Below are 19,559 nucleotides of genomic sequence, written 5' to 3'. Positions count from 1 at the left end.
ATTTTCCAAAGGGGCAGAATTTCTTATTTGAATTATTCAGAGGAGTTTTATTCACTCACACCAAGATATATATCAACTAAACTATAATTATGTTAATTATGTTTCTCTAACGGTATCCACTGAGATGCCTTCTTTTTTTTTTTTTTTTTTTAACTTGCAAGGAGAAGTCAGACTCTGTATTTCTGGACAACCAGCCTCAATATTCTGACTGGCAGGATGAAAAATTAATTTTCTTCAAATACATTATTGAATAGTTAGCTGCGTCTCAGCAACCTGTTTAATATACTGGGGTCCCCTTCAAAGAGCGTATGATTCATTCTCATCTTTGCCAAGAGATAACATTCAAAAGCACCTGATGACAGGAAACAGGAGTTCTGGGCTCCAGCCCTGCCACTAACAAGCTCTTTCACCTTGAACGAGTCCCTGATATTCTCTGGGCCCGAAGGCTGGTCGAAGGCTCCAGAGGACCCTCCCACCTGCTCTTCTGCAGCTCCTCACAGACATCCATTCCTCCCTCTCTACCTGAAGGCAGGAGCCTGAGGGCTCCCTAGGATGGGGTCTGTCCTCCTTGACACAGTGTGAACCTTTGCCACCCACCTCTCCTTCTTTGCGTATCTCTCCGTATAGCGCTCGCTGGGATTCCAGGTCTTTCAAGCGCTCCCCTCACCTTATTTTTAGAAAGGTCATGGGCACTTGGTACCCAGGATTTGGTCCCTATCATGGCTGAAAGGCTGTGTGCCCAGTAACAGAGGAAGAGGCCTCAGGGGAGAGCAGAGAGGGGTTGGCAGAACATGACAGCTGTTCACCTCTCCATTCATGCTTTCACTCATGCGATCTACATTTACCAAGAACCCGGAGACAGACGTGGTCCTTGCCCTTGTGGATCTCAGAGTCAAGGACTGGCCTCACCAATGAGATAGCCGCCAGCCACGTGTGACCGTCAAACCCTTGAAATGTGGCTAGTCTGAGCTGAGATGTGCTGTTAGTGTGACATGCACAATGGATGGCAAAGACTTCATAAGTAAAACGTGATGTACAATATCTAAGTTTTAATATTGATTACATGTTGAAATGATAAATGGATGTATCAGATTAAATAGAGCATAGTATTAAGTTAATTCACGGTAGCTACTGGAATATGCTGGATTACATATGTGCCTTGAGTGTTGAGAGGGATTTGGGAGGGTGGAGGTGGGCGGGGATGGTGTGGGCTGGCACAGAATAGCCTGGGTGGCATGGTGGGGAGACAGGCAGCACAGGAGGGCTGGGCACGTCCTGGACCACATGCGGGGAGGGCAGAGAGCTCATGCCAGGAACAATGGAAGTGGATGACGGTAATGAGGGGCAGGCAAACACCAACCATAACCCCTACTTTTCTTAAGCCCTCACTATGTCAGGTGCTGTTCTAAGTGTTTTATAGGTACTAAGTCATCTAAATGCAGTACTCATGAGGTGGTTACTATTGTCATCATTTCCATTTTATAGATGAAGAAACTGAGGCATAGAGAGGGGGTGTGGCTTGCTTGTCCTGTCACATTTTGCTCTCCCATAGCCAGGAAGTAGTCAAATGAGAATTTGAACCCGCGAGGCCTGATTCCAGAGCGTCAGCATTGAACATGCTACAGCCCCTCTCTAGGGTCGGGCTGAGGGGTGAGCACCTTGTGGGGAATGGGCACCTCCACAGGTTTGGGGCAGCACAGAGCCCAGTCTGAGGAGACAGGAAGGCTCCTGGGGGCAAGGAGTTTGGGGGAGAAGGGCAGAGACTGATGGTCCCATGACACCTGTACTGCCAGGTTCTCTGCCCACCCTGTCACGAGCTGTCCCCTCACCCACTGTGCTCCAGCCACAGGGCCACCGCCTGCACTGTTCCCTCTGTCTTGAACATTCTTACCCCACTGGTCCCCTCACCTGCCTCCTTTCCTTCACCATCACTTCCGGTCTCCATAACTAGGTAAACCTCCCAATTAGGGGCTCATATGGCACCTGGTACCTCCCCTTCCTAGTATTTCTTTCAGATATAATGTTACATTTATTTATGCGAGCGTTTTATTTTCTGCCTATTCCCTTAGGGAAGGAACTGCGTCTGTTTTCCCTCACTTTTTATACTCCACACCTAGAATAATTCCTGACCCATAACTGCTATCAATCAATATCCACTGAATACATAATCAAATCTTCCTGCAACATGCGTGTTCTAGCCATTGCACAAATAAAGAAACTGGCACTCAGCAAGTTTAAGAAACTTGCCCCAGGTCCAAGTCCAGGTAAGAGGGCAGAGGGGAAATTTCCTCCGAGCTGGCTCACTCCAAAACCACTGCCTCTCAGTGGGACTGCGAGGATGTGCTGATGCTCCCAGGATGGGCATCAAAGCCAGAGGCTGCGGGGAGGACTGAGCAATAGGCATGGACCCTTTCCTGGCCAGAGTCATACTGGGACTCACCCGTATCTGACAACTTTTACCCTCCTTCCTTTACCCCATGAGGCTCCCACCTTCCGGAGCTCTCCATGCCTGCTGAGCTTTTGCAATCCTTCCTCTTGTGCTGCCAACCTGATGAGGTTGCCAGGATTCCAAGTGTTTGTTTGTTTGTTTTTTGGCGATACGCGGGCCTCTCACCATTGTGGCCTCTCCTGTTGCGGAGCACAGGCTCCAGACGCGCAGGCTCAGTGGCCATGGCTCACGGGCCCAGCCGCTCCGCGGCATGTGGGATCCTCCCAGACCGGGGCACGAACCCATGTCCCCTGCATCGGCAGGCGGACTCTCAACCATTGCGCCACCAGGGAGGCCCAATTCCAAGTGTTTGACACACATATGGGCTCATCCCGATGATCATGCTCCAGCTTCCTGAGCTGGACTCTTGTCATCCTTTTCTTTCTTTTTTTTTTTTAAAAAAAAAAAACATTTATTTTTCACAGTTCTAGAGGCTGGAATCCAAGATTAGGGTTGCCACCTTTTTCTAGAGGAACCAATTCCACTGTTGCTGGCTTTTACTGTAATCATTCATTCGTTCGGTAGTTGTCAAGTGGCCATCATTTCCCTTACACCATACCTCGAGAAGCTCACAGTCTTTTGCGGGAGGGGGTTGCACCCACAGGATGAGATTGTAAACACCTCAACCCCATCCTAAAGTGACTCCATTTCAACCCCCTTTCTCAAGCCAAGCGATCCGCTTGGTCTTTGTGCAGCTGATTATGATCAGGGAAAGAGCAGCAGAGGAGAAATAGTCTCTTTTCTAACTGTCTAATTGAAGATATGTGCTTCCCGGCCTGTGAAAATATTGAACTCACTCTGTACACGGTTGCTTACAAACTGCAACAGGCAGGCCGTGCCTCCGAGGCTCAGATCGGAGCCCCAGGGCCCTGACAGGTGTCAGCTGTTCAGGAAATTCAGGAGGAAAATGTCTGCATGTGAATTCCATGGCACGTCCCGGAAACCAAAACCAGGGAGGAGTGAAAAAGCTGGGCAGGCTTGCGAGGCTTTTTGTTTTGGGGGGCAAGGGAGTCCTAATGCTTATTGGGGAAGCTGGGAGAAATGAGTGATCAGAGGCAGGAAAGCTTCAGCGTCGGTGGGGAGGGATGCAGGCAGTGCGGGGTGGGAGACGGTGGCATATGGTGGACAGTGGGAAACACTGGCGGAAATCTTCCTGTTGTGTTCACTGTAGCATTCCCAGTGCCCGGAAGTGCCTGGGACATAGTGGGCGCTCAATCAACCTGTGTTGAATGAACTGGATGAATCTCACACCATGTGTCTTCTGAGATTTTTTGTTGCAGGTGATGTTCATAGGTGCCCAACAGGAAAATAAAATAAATGAGGTCAGAAAATTCAGCAAACTGACTATTCTATCTGCCACATTAGCATATTAAGTTCTCTGAGGCGGAGGTTCTCAAACTTAGCCCATCTGAATCACCTGGAGGGCCTGCTGAAACACAAGCTGCCAGGCCCCACCTCCAGAGTTTCTGTTCAGTGGGTCTGGGGTGGGGCCTGAGAATCTGCATGTCTAGCAAGTTCCCCAACGTCTTAGCTCAGGCTGCTATAACAAAATACCACAGACCAGCAGTTTAGACAACAGACATTTATTTTCTCACAGTTCTGGAGTCTGGGAAGCCCCAGATTAAGGTTCCTGCAGATATGATTGCTGGTGAAGGCCCACTCCCTGGGCTGCAGATGGCTGCCTTCTCCCTGTCTCTCGTGACAGAAAGAAAAGGAGGGGACTCTGGTCTTTCTTCCTCTTCTAATAAGGGCACTAATCCCACCATGGGGGCCCCACCTGCATGACCTCATTGAAACCTAATTATCTCCCATAGACCTCACCTACAAACATCATCACATTGGGGGTTAGGCCTTCAACATATGCATTTTGAGGGGATACAAACATTCAGTTCATAGCACTAGGTGATGCTGATGCTGCTGGTCTCACACTCTGAGAACCACAGTTCTGAGTCACCTTGCAAAAAGAAATCTGTTTTACTGTGTTCAGTAAAACTTTTCCAAAATATTCTTGTCTCTGGAAGCCATTGTTCATGGTACATCTTGCAGGACAGTGTTTTACAAAACCCAGTTGGGAAAGAAGCCTGAAAGGGTCTGCAGAGAACATTTTCCTGAGTGATGGCTAGTGAGGGGCCACATAGCCATTGGCTGGTCCTGTCCCGCCTACTCACTCCTGCAGGACACAGAGCCCTTGGAATGCACAGTCCCTACTTCACTGAGAGCAAGATTTGTGCTCTAACCTCTGGCTCGCACATCAACTCAGGCAACCCTACCTCTGTGGGGCTTTGCAGAATTTGCCAATTAGCCCAAGCCTGGGCAAGAGAAGCTTTGGCCTGGATGAGAGACCAATTGAAGTGCACTTTTTCACTAAGTGGAAATGAGGCCCATTAGTAAGGCCTGAAAGTTAAGGGATCTTCCCAGGGTGTCATGCTGGGGGGTGGTGGGAAGGAAAAAACCAGCTGGTCCAGTGAGTTGGTTATGTAGGCAAAAATCATAGAATGGTGCCAGAGTCCCACGTAAATCATTGTTGCCTAATAACAGTGTGTCTTCTCTCCCCATGGATGAGGGTAGATCCGGGGTGCTAGAAACTCTTGATTTACACTCTCCAAGCACAAATTACGAGAACAGTTTTTCAGGATGGTTTTGAAGATTTGTCCGAATGTTCCTCAACCAAATTGCAAATGGGGGTGGTCTGTGTGACTCAGATTACCTTTCATGTTTCCTGCTCCCCTGTGCTCCGCTGCCCTGAGTCAGCAGTTGTTTTTTAATTTTTTTTTTATTTTAACATCTTTATTGGAGTATAATTACTTTACAATTGTGTGTTAGTTTCTGCTTTATAACAATGTGAATCACCTATACATATACATATATCCCCATATCTCTTCCCTCTTGCGTCTCCCTCCCTCCCACCCTCCCCACCCCACCCCTCTAGGTGGTCACAAAGCACGTAGCTGACCTCCCTGTGCTATGTGGCTGCTTCCCACTAGCAATCTATTTTACATTTGGTAGTGTATATATGTCCATGCCACTCTCTCACTTTGTCCCAGCTTACCCTTCCCCTCCCTGTATCCTCAAGTCCATTCTCTAGTAGGTCTGCATCTTTATTCCCATCTTGCCCCTAGGTTCTTCATGACCTTTTTTTTTTTTCAGATTCCATATATATGTGTTAGCATACGGTAATTTTTTTTCTCTTTCTGACTTACTTCACTCTGTATGACAGATTCTAGGTCCATCCACCTCATTACAAATAGCTCAATTTCATTTCTTTTTATGGCTGAGTAATATTCCATTGTATATATGTGCCACATCTTCTTTATACATTCATCTGTCGATTGCTTTTTGACAGGAGGCCCAGCGGGTGCTTTCTGAGCTGTCATAAACACTTACTTCTGAAAACCCACTGAACTTCTCCCTGCCAGTTCAGAAGTGCAGGCAACCTCCTGGGGAAATCTTAAATAGATTTGCAAATAAGAGTGGCGTCTTTGCTCTGGCATGTGGTTGATCTTGGCACTAACTAAGACTTCATCTTTCTAATGTTCCAAAACAGTGGCCTGAGGGCAGATGGCCTTGCAGGTCCTCAGTGAGAACCCAGTTTGCATGCTTTCTGTCCTCCTGGTTCAATAGCTCTCCATTTCAGGAGCTCTCCAGTTCAGTTTTGACCTACCCTGCAGGAGCTTATATAGCACTGTCATCTGAATCTAACACTTGATAAGGCTGTTGCAATAAAGAAAAGCTTTCTAGAACACAAGGCACTAAAATAAAATAACACACTCCTTAGCGTGATGTACAAATTTCTCAGGATCCCAGCCGCACTGCTCTCCACTAGCATCACCGCTGGCCTCACACATCTGACAGGATGCTGGTTGGAATGTATCCTTCTATCATGCATAGAATTCATCTCTCTTTATTGCTTTATCAAATTTTTCATTTTGCTCTAATCTCATCTCTCTTCCAATTCACTAACTCTTTTGTCAGCTTTCTCGATTTTTTGTTTGTTTGTTTCAACAACTATGTCTTTTATTTCTGACATTTCTCTTTGCTTCTTTTTCAAACCTGCCTTCCCCTAACCCCCTTCCAATTGCTCCATTTTCTCTGGTTCCTGGAACGTGAGTTTTGATGCTTTTTCTCACACACGCAAAGGATTGTTCCCTCTTTGTTTTATCAGTGTTTACTCTGAGCTCATCTCCGGCAGGAATTGTCCTGCTCATGCCCTAGGTTGTGGGCACATGTCTGTCCAGAGGTTTTGAGTATATCTTTGATAAAGGCCTAAAGACTTCAAGGATACATTTTTTTAAAAAATATCTATTTATTTATTTACTTTTATTTTTGGCTGCGTCGGGTCTTAGTTGCGGCATGCAGGATCTTTCGTTGCAGCTCGAGGGCTCTTTGTTGTGGCACATGGGCTTCTCTATAGTTGTGGCGCGCAGGCTCCAGAGCACGTGGTCTCAATAGGTACAGTGCGCAGGCTTAGTTGCCCCACGGCACGTGGGATCCTAATTCCCTGACCAGGGATCCAACCTGCGTCCCTTGCATTGGAAGGCGGATTCTTAACCAATGGACACCAGGGAACTCCCAAGGATGCATTTTTATAGTGTCTGAGTTCTGGATTTCCACACCATGTGGGCTGTTTACACTTGGAGCCAATGCGCATGCTTAGAGCAGGCTTGGGTGTGTAACGTCTCAGAGGAGACGTGTCAGAGAGGTTGGCTGGCTTCCTCCCAGCATCCTTAGGTTGATGTCAGTGGTTGTCCCAAGACCCAGGCTTCAGACAGTCCCAGGCTTTATGCAGACATGCCAACTCGAGTTTTCTTTGCACGGGGACCTGAGACATTCCTCACTTTCGTGGGCTTCGAAACCATGGCTGATAGCCTGAGCCTTTCTAACTCTCTTATTTTTGTTTTATTTTGTTATTGCTGTTGTTATAGTTTGTGCAGCATCTCAATGTATTTGGAAAAGGAAAAGAGTTTCCAGGTTTGTTCAGGTTGAAAATATGCTCTAAGCATTGGGGGTGCTTTATTTTAGCTCATTTCACACAGTAACCCTACGATGTAGATACTATTATTATCCTCACTGTACAGATGGAGTTGAGGATTAGGAAGCTTTACGTATTTTCCCAAAGTCCAGAACATAATTCCCCAGAAATTCCTAAAGCAGATGTGACACCCAACCCGTGACCCCCAGGCTTGACCTGCGTGGACCCCCCACCCCCTCCTTGGCTGCCCTGCTCACCACACTCTGTGGCTGCCTTCAGCCCCAGGGCAGCCCCTCACTCTGTCTGCCCCCCACTCATACCAAAGCTTTCCCACCCTTCCCCTGCTACATTTGGCCCGCTTCCCCTGCTGAAACGCTTTCCATCTTGCAACAGCCTGTCCCACACATACTTTCTCAGCCTTTCCCCTCTCTAGTACTTATTATAAGCTCTGAGTAGGAGCGAGGGTGAAGAGATGAGAGTGGACAAGAGAAGCATCATCAGAACTTGGCAGTAACTTAGCTGGAGGGAGGGGCAGAGGGAGGAAGTTGAAAGCAATGCCCAGTGTCCCAGCTTGGATGACAGATTGGATGAAGGAGCATTTGCTGAGGCAGGGAACACAGAACAGGGAGCAGGCAGGGCTGGAGCACGGGGCTGTAGAGCTCAATATTGGACATGGTGAGTTTGAAGTGCCTGTGGAACATCTAGTGGACCATTCAGGGGCAATCTGACATGTGAGTCCATCGCTCAGAAGATAAGTATCTGCTCAAGATCCTGATTTGGCAGTCTGCATGCAAAGCTGAGCCGGTGGCTGTGTATGGAATGGAAAGAAGAGAGGCCAAGCAGGGAAGCCCACCATGGGGTTGTGGTTCACTTAACATCCAGTAGCAACGCCTTGAGGTTAGAAACCATGTCATTTCTTTCCCTGTATTTTCTAATAATTTTCTGCCCAAGACACAACTGGTCCTCCTGCTTTACAGGGTTGCAGTGAGGATTAAATAGTACAAGGGAGAGGAAAAGCTGCTTTGACATTGAGAAGCTTGTTCCAAGATTGATTGTTGCTATGACGACCATCCTCCTGCAGCCCCCAAACCCACACAAGTCCTGTTGCCTACAGAAGAAAAGCTGTTCAAGTCCTCGGGCCTCAGTTCCAAGCTATCCTTGCAGCCTCATCTGCCACTCCTCACCTTGCCCAAACCAACGTGACCCCTCCAAGCTCTGTGTCTGTGCTCCTTCCCTCCTCCCAGTGCAATCAGACACCCGCCCCCTCCACGGCATCACCCTGGTGCCTTGCACAAATCTGTGGACATGAGTCACAACTATTACAAGCTTTTCTGTCAATTCTGTGTCTGAACTGGAAGCTCCATGAGGGCAGGTGCCTTCTTTTCTTCAAAAAGCAGGATATGCAGTTAGTAAATGTCTATAGGAGTGAGTGAATGAGTGAATCTCCATTTGCCCCAAACCTACTAGCTTCTTTGCCAATTGAAAGGACAGATGAATGAGGAAATAAAAGGTTTCTGCTCCATTTTCCTGGAATTTTTCCTTGCCATCTATTCCTAATGAAATCTTAACAGTTTTAACCACCCTAAATGCCACCTTCTCTCAACCAGAAGTCTGGATCTCACAGTGCTTTGCACCTTGTCTGTAAGACTTATCTCAATTCCGATTGCATCTGAGTCTTCTGTGTATTTGATACCTAACCACCACCACCATGCCCTGCCCCAGATTGAAAACCTTGCAGGCAAAGCATGTATCTGCTAAGTGCTGCATCCCAAGCAGCCCTTAGTACATTCCCTCGCACATTGGTTCATAGGTAAATGTATCTCACGTTGAATAACTGCGTTCAAAAATACCTGACTCCCTGGGAAAACCAACTCAGAACTTCCAATGGGGCCCATTCAAGGACATTTGGACCAACTTGTGGGCAGCCTGATCTCCTCCCCTGTCATGGGAGGCTTCCCCAGTCTCCAACTCAACCCTGCAGTACCAGCCTGCTCCCAACTCAGACCTCCTTGGCGTTGTCCCTGCCATCACCCTTTTGGGCGGATATCCAGCATTTGTCCCTGGGCCTCGGTCTCTGATTCACTCCCCAGCTAGACAGCAGCTACCACCAGGCACTGTGGGAACACCTGCAGGTTTCCAGAGGGCAAAGCGTCTTTGGGCCAGCTGAGGGCTTGGGCATTGTCTCTGGGGGTGGCATTGGACATGGCTGGTGCCAGCTGGGTGCCCCAGGGATTCATGCACACTCAGGAATGAAAGTTCCTCTCTCCCCCCAGGAAAGGTCACTTTGCCTAATTTCCTCCTTTCATGGTGGAGCCATTGCCTTGACACAGTTATTTTTGCTGCCTCCTGGCTTGATCATTTTTCAGTTTCCCTGCAGAGGGTTAATGAGGGTCTCTTTCTCATCACAGATCCACATGTATGAAACCCTAATTAGGCGTTTCCTTTAGCTGCCTTCATAGATTACTTGGTGCAGGAAGTCTGCAGGAGTAAACCCAGTCTGACTGATAGCCTCTGTTTGGACGCCGAGTTAGGAGCTCACTGGGGAAGCTCCCAACCTTTACTACCTCTAGGTCAGCTCAGGCTGCTCCCCACTCCCAGAAGGCCCTACCTTCTGACCTCGGAAAATATAAATCTTGCCATCTTTTGTGACCCATATTAAAATAAGATAAAAACATATCCCCCTTCCAAATTGCCATATTAAAATAAGATAGAATGTATCCCCCTTCCAAATTGCCAGGATTTTCTATTTTTTTAAATACTCAGTGAGGTAAAGGTACAGTGCACGAGCAGTCTCACACTGTGTGGCAGGGGCATAAATAAGCACAAACTACTGCAGGAAAAAATTGGATGATGTATCGTCAAGAGCCTTCAAACATACCTCCAACGTGTGATCCAGTAATTCCATTCCAGGAATCTCTTCCAAGGATATAATCAGAAATGCAGAGAAACATTTGTGCAAAAAGAAATTCATTGTGGTATCATTTATAATTGCTGGTACCCAATGAATACCTGAGAATAAGGGAATAATGAAGTATAAAATATAGCATAGTATCATGGAGTGTATCCATATTATACAGCCATGTAAAATGAAGATAGTAAAGGCATTTTAATACTGATGTTAAGTGAGATAAGCAAACTTTCAAGTTGTATGTACAGTGTGTTCCAAATAGACCTTTCCCAACTCTTTTTTCACGGGATGCTTATAGGAATGCTATAAATAGCAAAGTTCCGTTTTCCCAAAAGGTTGAAAAATTGTTACAGGTGTATACTTTGAGGCTGCTGGGAACCTTGGATAGGCTAATGACGTGGGAAATGAAAACACAAAAACAAAAACCAAGGCTTCACTGTTTTTTAAGGTGGGACATCACTGTTTTTAGGTGGGACATCACAGGGGCTGCTGTTCATGCAGCACATTTCAGAAAAGCTGGGGAATGTGGGGATGCCTAGGAGAAGATTGTAACGTTGACAGGGATTGCTACTCCTGTGAAGCTACGGACTTATTTTGCTTCCTCCTTGGCATTTTTTTGTATTGTCCTACAAAAATGCTGTGAGTGTTGGGAAAGAAAGCGGGCCAGAGAACCAGCCTCCATCCAGCTACGGCAGATGCAGAGTGATGTAGAGTCAGCCAGTGCGTGGATTCAACATGGCAGCCGAGAGGGAGGCCACTGGAAGAGTGGTGATGGTGGCCTGGGCAGGGGAGCCCCCCAGTGCTGCCTGATGGGGTTCTGCCTGTATTTAAAAGGGCATGAGGTGTGGACAGGGTCACGGCACTGCCATCTGTCTGCTCTCCACCCTGGGACTGGTCAGAGGTTTCCTGATGCCTCAGAGACCATTCCCAGGATGTTCTGACTGGCCATCCGTGATTGCAAACCCCAAGTCCAGCGTGCACTGGGTCTCCTTGGATTAGATGCTTCCTCATTCAGAACTCTCCTTAGTTCCCCACTCTTTCATCACCCCTAGACTGTGTCTTCAGATCTTCTTTGGTGCCACACCTACACCCCTAGGTCAGCCTCACCTGGGTCAGAGACCCACCCCAAGATCCCTGCACCCAACCCAGTGTCTGGTCTCAGGCATAAAGCAGGAGGTGGGTGTAAGTAGAGTTAGGACCTCTAGTGAGATGTGTCAGGTACTGAGCTGTACACTCAGTGAAGTCGAACAGGATTTCGGAGACATCTGCCTGGACCCCTCCTGCTTACCTTCCAAGGGCCCCTAAAATATTCATCAGGCTTTATCAGGTTAATGGATTTCAAAAGAAGCAATTTTCTGAGACATGAAACAGAACCGTATAAAAAGAACATTAAGGGGAAAAAATCTTATTCCAGAATGAAAGGGAAAAGATCATTTAGCATCCCTTTCGTGTTATCTATTCATGAGAAACAGCACATTTAACCCAGAGCGGGGTGTAGGGAGGACTTTGATGTCCTCACTTGGGGTCACCTTCATGCAGAACTCATCTGTCTGCGTTGCCACAGACGGCAGGGGCAATGGAGACAAGAGGACACAGATGAGAGACACTTCCGAGGTGGACTCCACGGGGTACAGAGGGATCTGAGGGAGAGGGAGTGGGGAGGAAAGAGAGCCTAATGCGACTTCCAAGACACTTGCTTAGGGGGCCGGAGGGAGGGGGCTCCCATCCCCAGCCTTGTCACCTTTTATGCTTCCTATCGCTTTTCCCAAGACGTGTGCCATACTGGTTTCTATTTTGCATGATGCTGTGGGAGTTGAGCATCTTGAGGTCAGGAATTGTGACTTTATCCTGGCCCCCAATGTCTCTACCCACCCATTAAGGTTAGATTTTCATTCCCAGGCCTAAGACCAGAAATCACAGGTGCAAAAGTTGTGAGGGGACATGAGTGCAAGAGTGCTGTGCACTGAGTCCAGCCAGGAGGACCCACTTGTTGTTCTTCTCTAGCTCCCCAGGCACTCTAAGGAAGGATAAAACTGAGTCCTCTTGGGCAGACTGTCTGTCTCAGAATTTATTTTGCTTGGGTTGAAGGGAGGGTGAGACTACAACAGCTCCTCAGACAAGCCTTAATCTAGAGACAAAGGAATTGCAGTAAGGGGGGGGTTCCTATTCTTCTGAAACTCATTCTTCTTCCTCTTCCCATGGTCATTGCTTCCTCCTTGATCCTTCCTAACTCCTAATTTTTTCCTCTTCTATTTTCTTCTTTCTCTTTCCCTTCCTCTGCCCCTTCTCTATCTTCTTCTTCATTTCTACTTCCAATCTAGCATCCTTCCTGGAGCTTAGAAAAACAATTTTAAATTTACTCTCTCTCTATTGAAAAACTAAGAAAAATTTGATACAGCGCAAATTTAAGCGGACACCTCCACCTGTCCACCAAGGAGTTGCCAGCCTAGAGAGCTGGTAATTATGTGACCGGGATAATCTGCAGATAGCCAGATGTTTGCCTGATGATTAGCTTCTCAGGTGTTCCTCTACTCCATGGTTTGCCCCATCACGTTTGATTTGAGTTTCTATAACCTCAGTGCATATCAACCATTACGTTCATTGAGTTCTTTGCAATAAACATTGTTGATCTAAAGGTCTCTTCTCCCTCTCTCATAATTAGAATAACAGTCTGTTTGATGTTTCACTGCCTATTCAATTTTAAGTGTTGCTTCTCTTTCTTTCCACTAGATTTGTGACAAAGAATGGCACTACTATGTCATCAATGTGGAGTTTCCTGTGGTTACCTTATACATGGATGGAGCAACGTATGAACCATACCTGGTGACCAACGATTGGCCCATTCATCCGTCTCACATAGCCATGCAACTTACGGTCGGCGCTTGTTGGCAAGGTAACCCTAAGTCCAGACCTTCTTCCTGGCCCATCTGCGTACGGTCCATGAAAGGTACTGACAGAGAAAAGGGCAAAGCAAGTGGTATGAGAATCAGCCAGGAAAATTTTCTATCCCTTACTAATAAAACAGGACTTATAAAAATAAGGATGAATCCAGGCACTACGCTTGTATAATAATAAAGCACTTGGCTTGAGACCAGATTTTGATTTTAGATCAACATGAGAATTTCAGGTTGCCTCTGAGTTGGTAATACCTTTTATTGTTCTGGAACCTTAGCCGGTTTCAAACTGGGGCTGTGTGGGGCTGAATGTGGAATCTTATAACAAAATTGCCAGTTGGCTCTGTTGATTGCTACACAGGTCAGGAGCCAAGGATCTCTCTTTATTCCCAATCAAATTATCCAAGACCCCAACCCTCTATACCGGGAATTCACAAATATGTGGGACGGAGGGAGCGGGTGGATTGCGCATAGGGTTCAAAGCCACGAGAGGCCGCCCTCAAGTTCTGCTAAGCTCTGAGCCCCTTCCCTGCTCCCCAGGGATGGAGGCTCTTTGCTGCCTTCTCGCTTGAAGGTCCCTGCTCCCTCCTCATTTCCTCTGCTGCTGCCTCTCCTCCAGTCCCTGCACCCAGGCTAATCTCTTTGGAGGCAGGAAAACCAGCCCTCTGAGCATGCAGGTAGCCTCTCTATTCCCCACTCAGATTTGCTGGCATCTTTGTCATTGCCCCCTTAGCAGCTGGGTTGTTTTGAAGTACCAATGGGAGAGCAGAGGGGAAGTAAAATGCTCCCCAAATAAGCAGGTTAGCACTTTGAGATGACTCGAACTCGTGTTGATGGATTCTTTGAAAGTTACTAAGATCGGTGGCCTTGACCATTCGCCATGGGGGCTTAGGGGAAAGGTGGGTTATGGTATAAGAGTAAGTCTTCAGAGGGCTGGCTTCCTCTAGGGGAGACATAGGCCCCTCTGCACTGGGACGAAGAGTGAGTTCTGGGCAGCCCCATGCAAGAGAAGATGACACGAAGGGCAAATGGTGCAGCCCTGGGAGCACTAGAGACACAAAGTCCGGGAAGGAAACAAAGCAGGAATGAGGCAACAGAAGAGAGTATATATTTTTTAATTGGAGTATAGTTGATTTACAAGGTTGGGTTAGTTTCAGGTGTACAGCAAAGTGATTCAGAGATATATATGTGTGTGTATATATATTCTTTTTCAGATTCTTTTCCCTTATAGGTTATAACAAACTATTGAGTATAGTTTCCTGTGCTATACAGTAGGTCCTTGTTGTTTATCTATTTTATATATAGTAGTGTGTATATGTTAATCTCAACCTCCTAGTTTATCCCTCTCCCCACTTTCCCCTTTGTTAACCATAAGTCTGTTTTCTATGTCTGTGAGTCTATTTCTGTTTTGTATGTAAGTTCATTTGTATCTTTTCTTTTTAGATTCCACGTATAAACCAATCATATGATATCTGTCTTTCTCTGTCTGGCTTACTTCACTTAGTGTGATAATCTCTAGGTCCATCCACATTGCTGCAAATGGCATTATTTCATTCTTTTTTATGCCTGAGCGAGAGAGTGTGTTTTTGAGCAGAAGTCACCTACTTGAAGTCTGACATACATCACGGGATAGTAGAAAGCTTCTCAGACATTTCAGTAGAATGTGATAGGAGCTTCCTCAGTATTGCAGAGTTCCCCAGGATAACAGGAAAGGAAGACGGTGTCATCTGGCAAGAGTCCATGAAACTAATTAGTATAGCAAGGCACCGATTTAGAGGTTGCACAGGAATCATTAGTCACTAAATACAGCTGTGCTGGAGCGATGGCTCAGTGCCCCAGCTGGACACCCCCAGTCAGCCCGTGGATATTCCGGAACACAGCTTGGATGCTGCCCATAAGATAAGGGGGCCCCAGTCATGTCCTCACCATGAACCTTACCACTACTCTTCCCTAGAGGCCCTCCGGGACCACATCTGGATCCCTGTCACCCCAGCCTGCAATGGAAACCTGCCCCGAACTCTAACAAGGCCAGTTGAAACCACTTTTTCCCAGTTACATGCCAACCGGGCAGACCAGCCCCACCAAAATAAAGTGATTTTATAAAGAATTAAGATGGTCTCTTTGGATCAGTTAGAATAGGCTAAGTGGTGCTGTAGTGACAACCAAGCCCCAGTTCTCAGTTATTTAAGATAATTCTCACCTCATATCCACTGCAGAAGAGAGGGGCTCCTCTCTGCTTCTCCCAAGCAGACAGAGCAGCCACACTGCTGCACGCTGAGAAAGAAGAAAAAGAAAGCATGAGGGACGGTGCACAAGCCCTTAAAGCTTCTGCCTACAAGTGACACCAGTCATTTTTACTCACACATTATTGGCCAAAGCAAGTCACATGGCCACACCTAACTCCAACAAAGCCTGGAAGTGAAATCTACAATATGTCTGGAAGAAAAACTGAAACTATTGTACGAACGACACTGATGAACACTATGGTCTGTCCACTTAGTCAGCGATGTTCGTTTGACTGCCCTTCCCACATTAAAAATACAGCCACCCTTCTCTAAATGAGACAACCTCTGAGTCCCACCTGTGACTGGCGCCAAACTCAATGTACAGGTTCTCTGAGTGATTCCTGATGATCTTTCCATTGGGTTGAGATGCACAGGAGGCTCTATATCTGGCCCAGATGCGGCTCCACTCGCTCTGGAGACCTATACACTAACAAGAAGAAGTATTTGCTACCACCACAGCCATCACCCCCTCCATACGTGCACGTGCACACAAACACACGCGCATGCGCGCGCGCGCGCGCACACACACACACACACACTATACAACAGTGGAATGAAGCAGAATAACCAAAAAACATTTCCACTATGTAAGAGGAATAGTTAGAGAAACACAGCAGTCTTTGGTCCACAGCAATTCTGAAATCCCTCTGGGCAGATGCTGTAAGGGCCGCTGTGCTAGGGTGGGACATGTTCTTTGTGATCCTTGACTCCATTCTCTGGGAGTTGATTCCTTCCTCAATATCCACCTAGGCCACATCTGAAGACGACATTGTCACTCCATAAATAGAAATTCTAATATTATACCTGATGACAATTTATTTAAAAGCTATACCACAAAAATGCTTTTCAAACCAAAGTGTACGTTCATTTTAAAAGAATGTGGGAGAGGGACTTCCCTGGTGGCAAAGTAGTTAAGAATCCACCTGCCAAAACAGAGGACACGGTTTTGAGCCCTGGTCCAGGAAGATCCCACGTGCCATGGAGCAACTAAGCCTGTGCACCACAACTACTGAGCCTGGGCTCTAGAGCCCATGTGCCACAACTACTGAAGCCCACGTGCCTACAGCCTGTGCTCCACAACAAGAGAAGCCACTGCACTGAGAAGCCCGCACACCACAACAAAGAGTAGCCCTCGCTCGCCGCAACTAGAGAAAGCCCGCGTGCAGCAATGAACACCCAATGCAGCCAAAATAAATAAATAAATAAATAAAGATTTTTAAAAATGCTTTAAAAGAGTGTGGGAGAAAGAACGGTCACTAGGGTGTTTGAGTATTTCTGTGCTCTTCCCAGATAGATGCTAGGACCACTCTTCCTCGGAGTAAAGTGTGGCCATGTGATTTGCTTTGGCCAATTAAATGTGAGTGGAAGTGCCTTATGTCATTTCCTGGAGGAAACTTTAAGAGCCACTGTTGCAAGGAGGCCCTTTATGTACATGGATGTTTACAGTCCTCTGAGAAAGCACTAGGAAGTCCCCATTTGTGGATAAAAAAAACTGAGGGTCTGAGAGGTGAGGTAGCTTACCCAAGGTCACCCCGTCAGATTTGCCCAACCTCAACTCTTCGAAGCCTCTTCGCCTTCCACTGTGGCTTGCTGCCACTGTTGCTGATTGGTCATCTCGTTGATGTGATTATGTGTTTGGGAAAATGCAGGAACTGATGTGTATTGATACAAATGCTGTAAACCCTTTACTTTCTGAGATATCTGACAACTCTGGAATCAAAACGCCACAGAAACTCTGTATTCTCTTTGCTAATCTCTTGCTGTATACTCCTTCAACTGATCCTCTACAGAACAAGAAAAAAGAGTTTAGGCTTAGGAGTCATAAAAAATTGAGCTTGAGTCAAATTCCAGCCCTGCCGCTTACTAGCTGTGTGGATCCAGCAGAATCCCTAACTTCCTTGAACTCCTACTTTCTCACCTACTTTTTTCTTTTTAATCTAGAGTAATACCTACTCCTTATTATAAGGATTAGGTGATGGGTCCATGGAGTGTGCTTGGCATGTTTCAGTTGAATGAATGTGTACATTTGAAAACATCTGCTGGTCGCCTCGTCCACCTCCTTCTCTGCTCCTTGCACCTAAACCCAATATGGCAGATTGTCTGCAAGACCTTGGTACACTCTGGCCTCTGTGATGCCATCTTCCCCGTGGCTCCCTGCATGCACTGACCTTCTCCCTTTCCCCAGGATTAATGCTCACACTCAGACCCTGCCCTCCCAGGTCCATCTATAGGCGCTGGAAGATGGGGCTGATGGTATAGGAGAGAACCTGATCATCCAGGCTTCTGGGCATGGAGAAGATCTGATCTTCTCTGAGGGGAATGATAATCTACTGGTGAATTTTCAGCATAGGAGAAAAATCCTTTAAAATCTTTAAAATTGGGCTTTATTGGATGAGAAAGAGTTCGCTAGGAAGATAAAGACGGCAAGAGCATACAGCATGGCAGAGAAGCTTGACGTCAGCATGCCCAGGGTGCCCTACCACTGGAACGTGCATGGGCCAGAATGAGTTGAGAGGAGGCTGAGATAAGGAGTTGAGACCAGACCATAGTGCGCCATCTTGCCTTGTTAGGAGCCTGGATTCTCTTTTCGTCTTGGAAGGAGACATCAAAAGGTCTTTCGACAGGACATGGCACTGTGAAGTTGATGGCCTGTAATGCAGTCTTTATCTCGGCGTGTTTCTAAACCTCCCGAAGTCCACTTATCTACACGCTCTAAGCCCGCTGTGTGAATGAAGCCCTTTGGGCCTGTAATCGTGGGGAGTTTTTCAAGTACTTTTGAGATTGGCAAGGGAACTGGTTCCCATTGGTGAAATTTCCAATTGGGGTTTAACAATGAGGATAGAAAATAACGTGCTAGCAGCTTCTTGCTCCCGGGAACTGGCTCCAGCACTGAGGCTGGCCAGTGTTCTGCAGCCCCAATGAGCCTACTGTGCCCTGTTCGTGAATTGGAAAGCCAAAGTAATTGGTGGAACTTTATTTTCATTGGTATTTTTTCCAGTAATTAAAAAAAAAAAATGAGACTTCATTTACACTTAAGAAATGTTGCCAGTACGGCCTAGAGCAGGCAGCATATTTTAATTCTTGAGAAGGGCTTTTGAAGTCAGGATGGACCTCACCTTTCAAAAAAGTCCTCCTTCCTCTGCATGGCCACTGCATGCCACCTGACCATCACCTCTGTGCTCCGTGTCAGTGTTCTGGGGATGGAATCAGACCCTCTCTCCTGGCCGAGATCAGTCTGATCAGTCAGAAACGGCTGCCTTTGGACAAATACCAGGTCCCTGTCTCTCTCTGGGTCACGCCATTGGAGAAGATCTTTTGAAAGACTAATTAATTTGTCCTTTTCCTTAGAGTCCCTATTCAACCTTTTTTTTTTTGCGGTACGCGGGCCTCTCACTGTTGTGGCCTCCCCCGTTGCGGAGCACAGGCTCCAGATGCGCAGGCTCAGCAGCCATGGCTCACGGGCCCAGCCACTCTGCGGCATGTGGGATCTTCCCGGACCGGGGCACGAACCCGTGTCCCCTGCATCGGCAGGCGGACTCTCAACCACTGCGCCACCAGGGAAACCCCCTACTCATCCATTTTTAACAGCAAAACTTCAAGTTCTAGGTAAAAACTGTATAATCACATCTGCTTTGTGCCTGGACCTCTACACTGGGACCAACCAACCAGGGCCTGTAACTCAGCTGTCGTGGGGGTGAATCGGGAAGCCTGCTGATGTGCCAGACCACGGCCTTAGGGAGTCCCCGGGGTGTCAGAGAGGTGCCTCAGCAGGTGACACCCCAGGGCACCTCTCCCCCAACACGAGAACCAGAGCAGCTCTGGTTTATCCATTTTGTATGATATCAGGGCAAAAGTTCTGTTAATGAAATGGCTGAACGTGTTTGAAGAAACATAGTTCTAGACATGCACCCCAGAAAGTACCACCCTGCCCTCTGCCTGAGTCTCATCTGCTCTTGGGGGAGCTCATCACACACTTCTCTGCTTGTGGCTCTGTCCCCAGAGACCACCTCATCCC

General features: G+C 47.2%; 1 protein-coding gene across 2 annotated transcripts in view; it reads left to right on the top strand.

Annotated features, from left to right (window-relative positions):
* CLSTN2 (calsyntenin 2) overlaps positions 1–19,559 on the top strand; it is a 652,733-nt gene that overhangs the window by 588,241 nt on the left and 44,933 nt on the right. For both annotated transcript variants that reach the window (XM_067737667.1, XM_067737668.1), the window contains one exon: positions 13,096–13,258. In XM_067737667.1, coding sequence (XP_067593768.1) covers positions 13,096–13,258 — 163 coding nt within the window. The remainder of the gene's footprint in view (positions 1–13,095; positions 13,259–19,559) is intronic.

This window comes from Pseudorca crassidens, chromosome 5, assembly GCF_039906515.1.
Source record: "Pseudorca crassidens isolate mPseCra1 chromosome 5, mPseCra1.hap1, whole genome shotgun sequence".
NCBI lineage: Eukaryota > Metazoa > Chordata > Mammalia > Artiodactyla > Delphinidae > Pseudorca > Pseudorca crassidens.
Note: the sequence above shows the minus strand (reverse complement) of the source record. Positions and strands in the feature narration are given on the sequence as shown.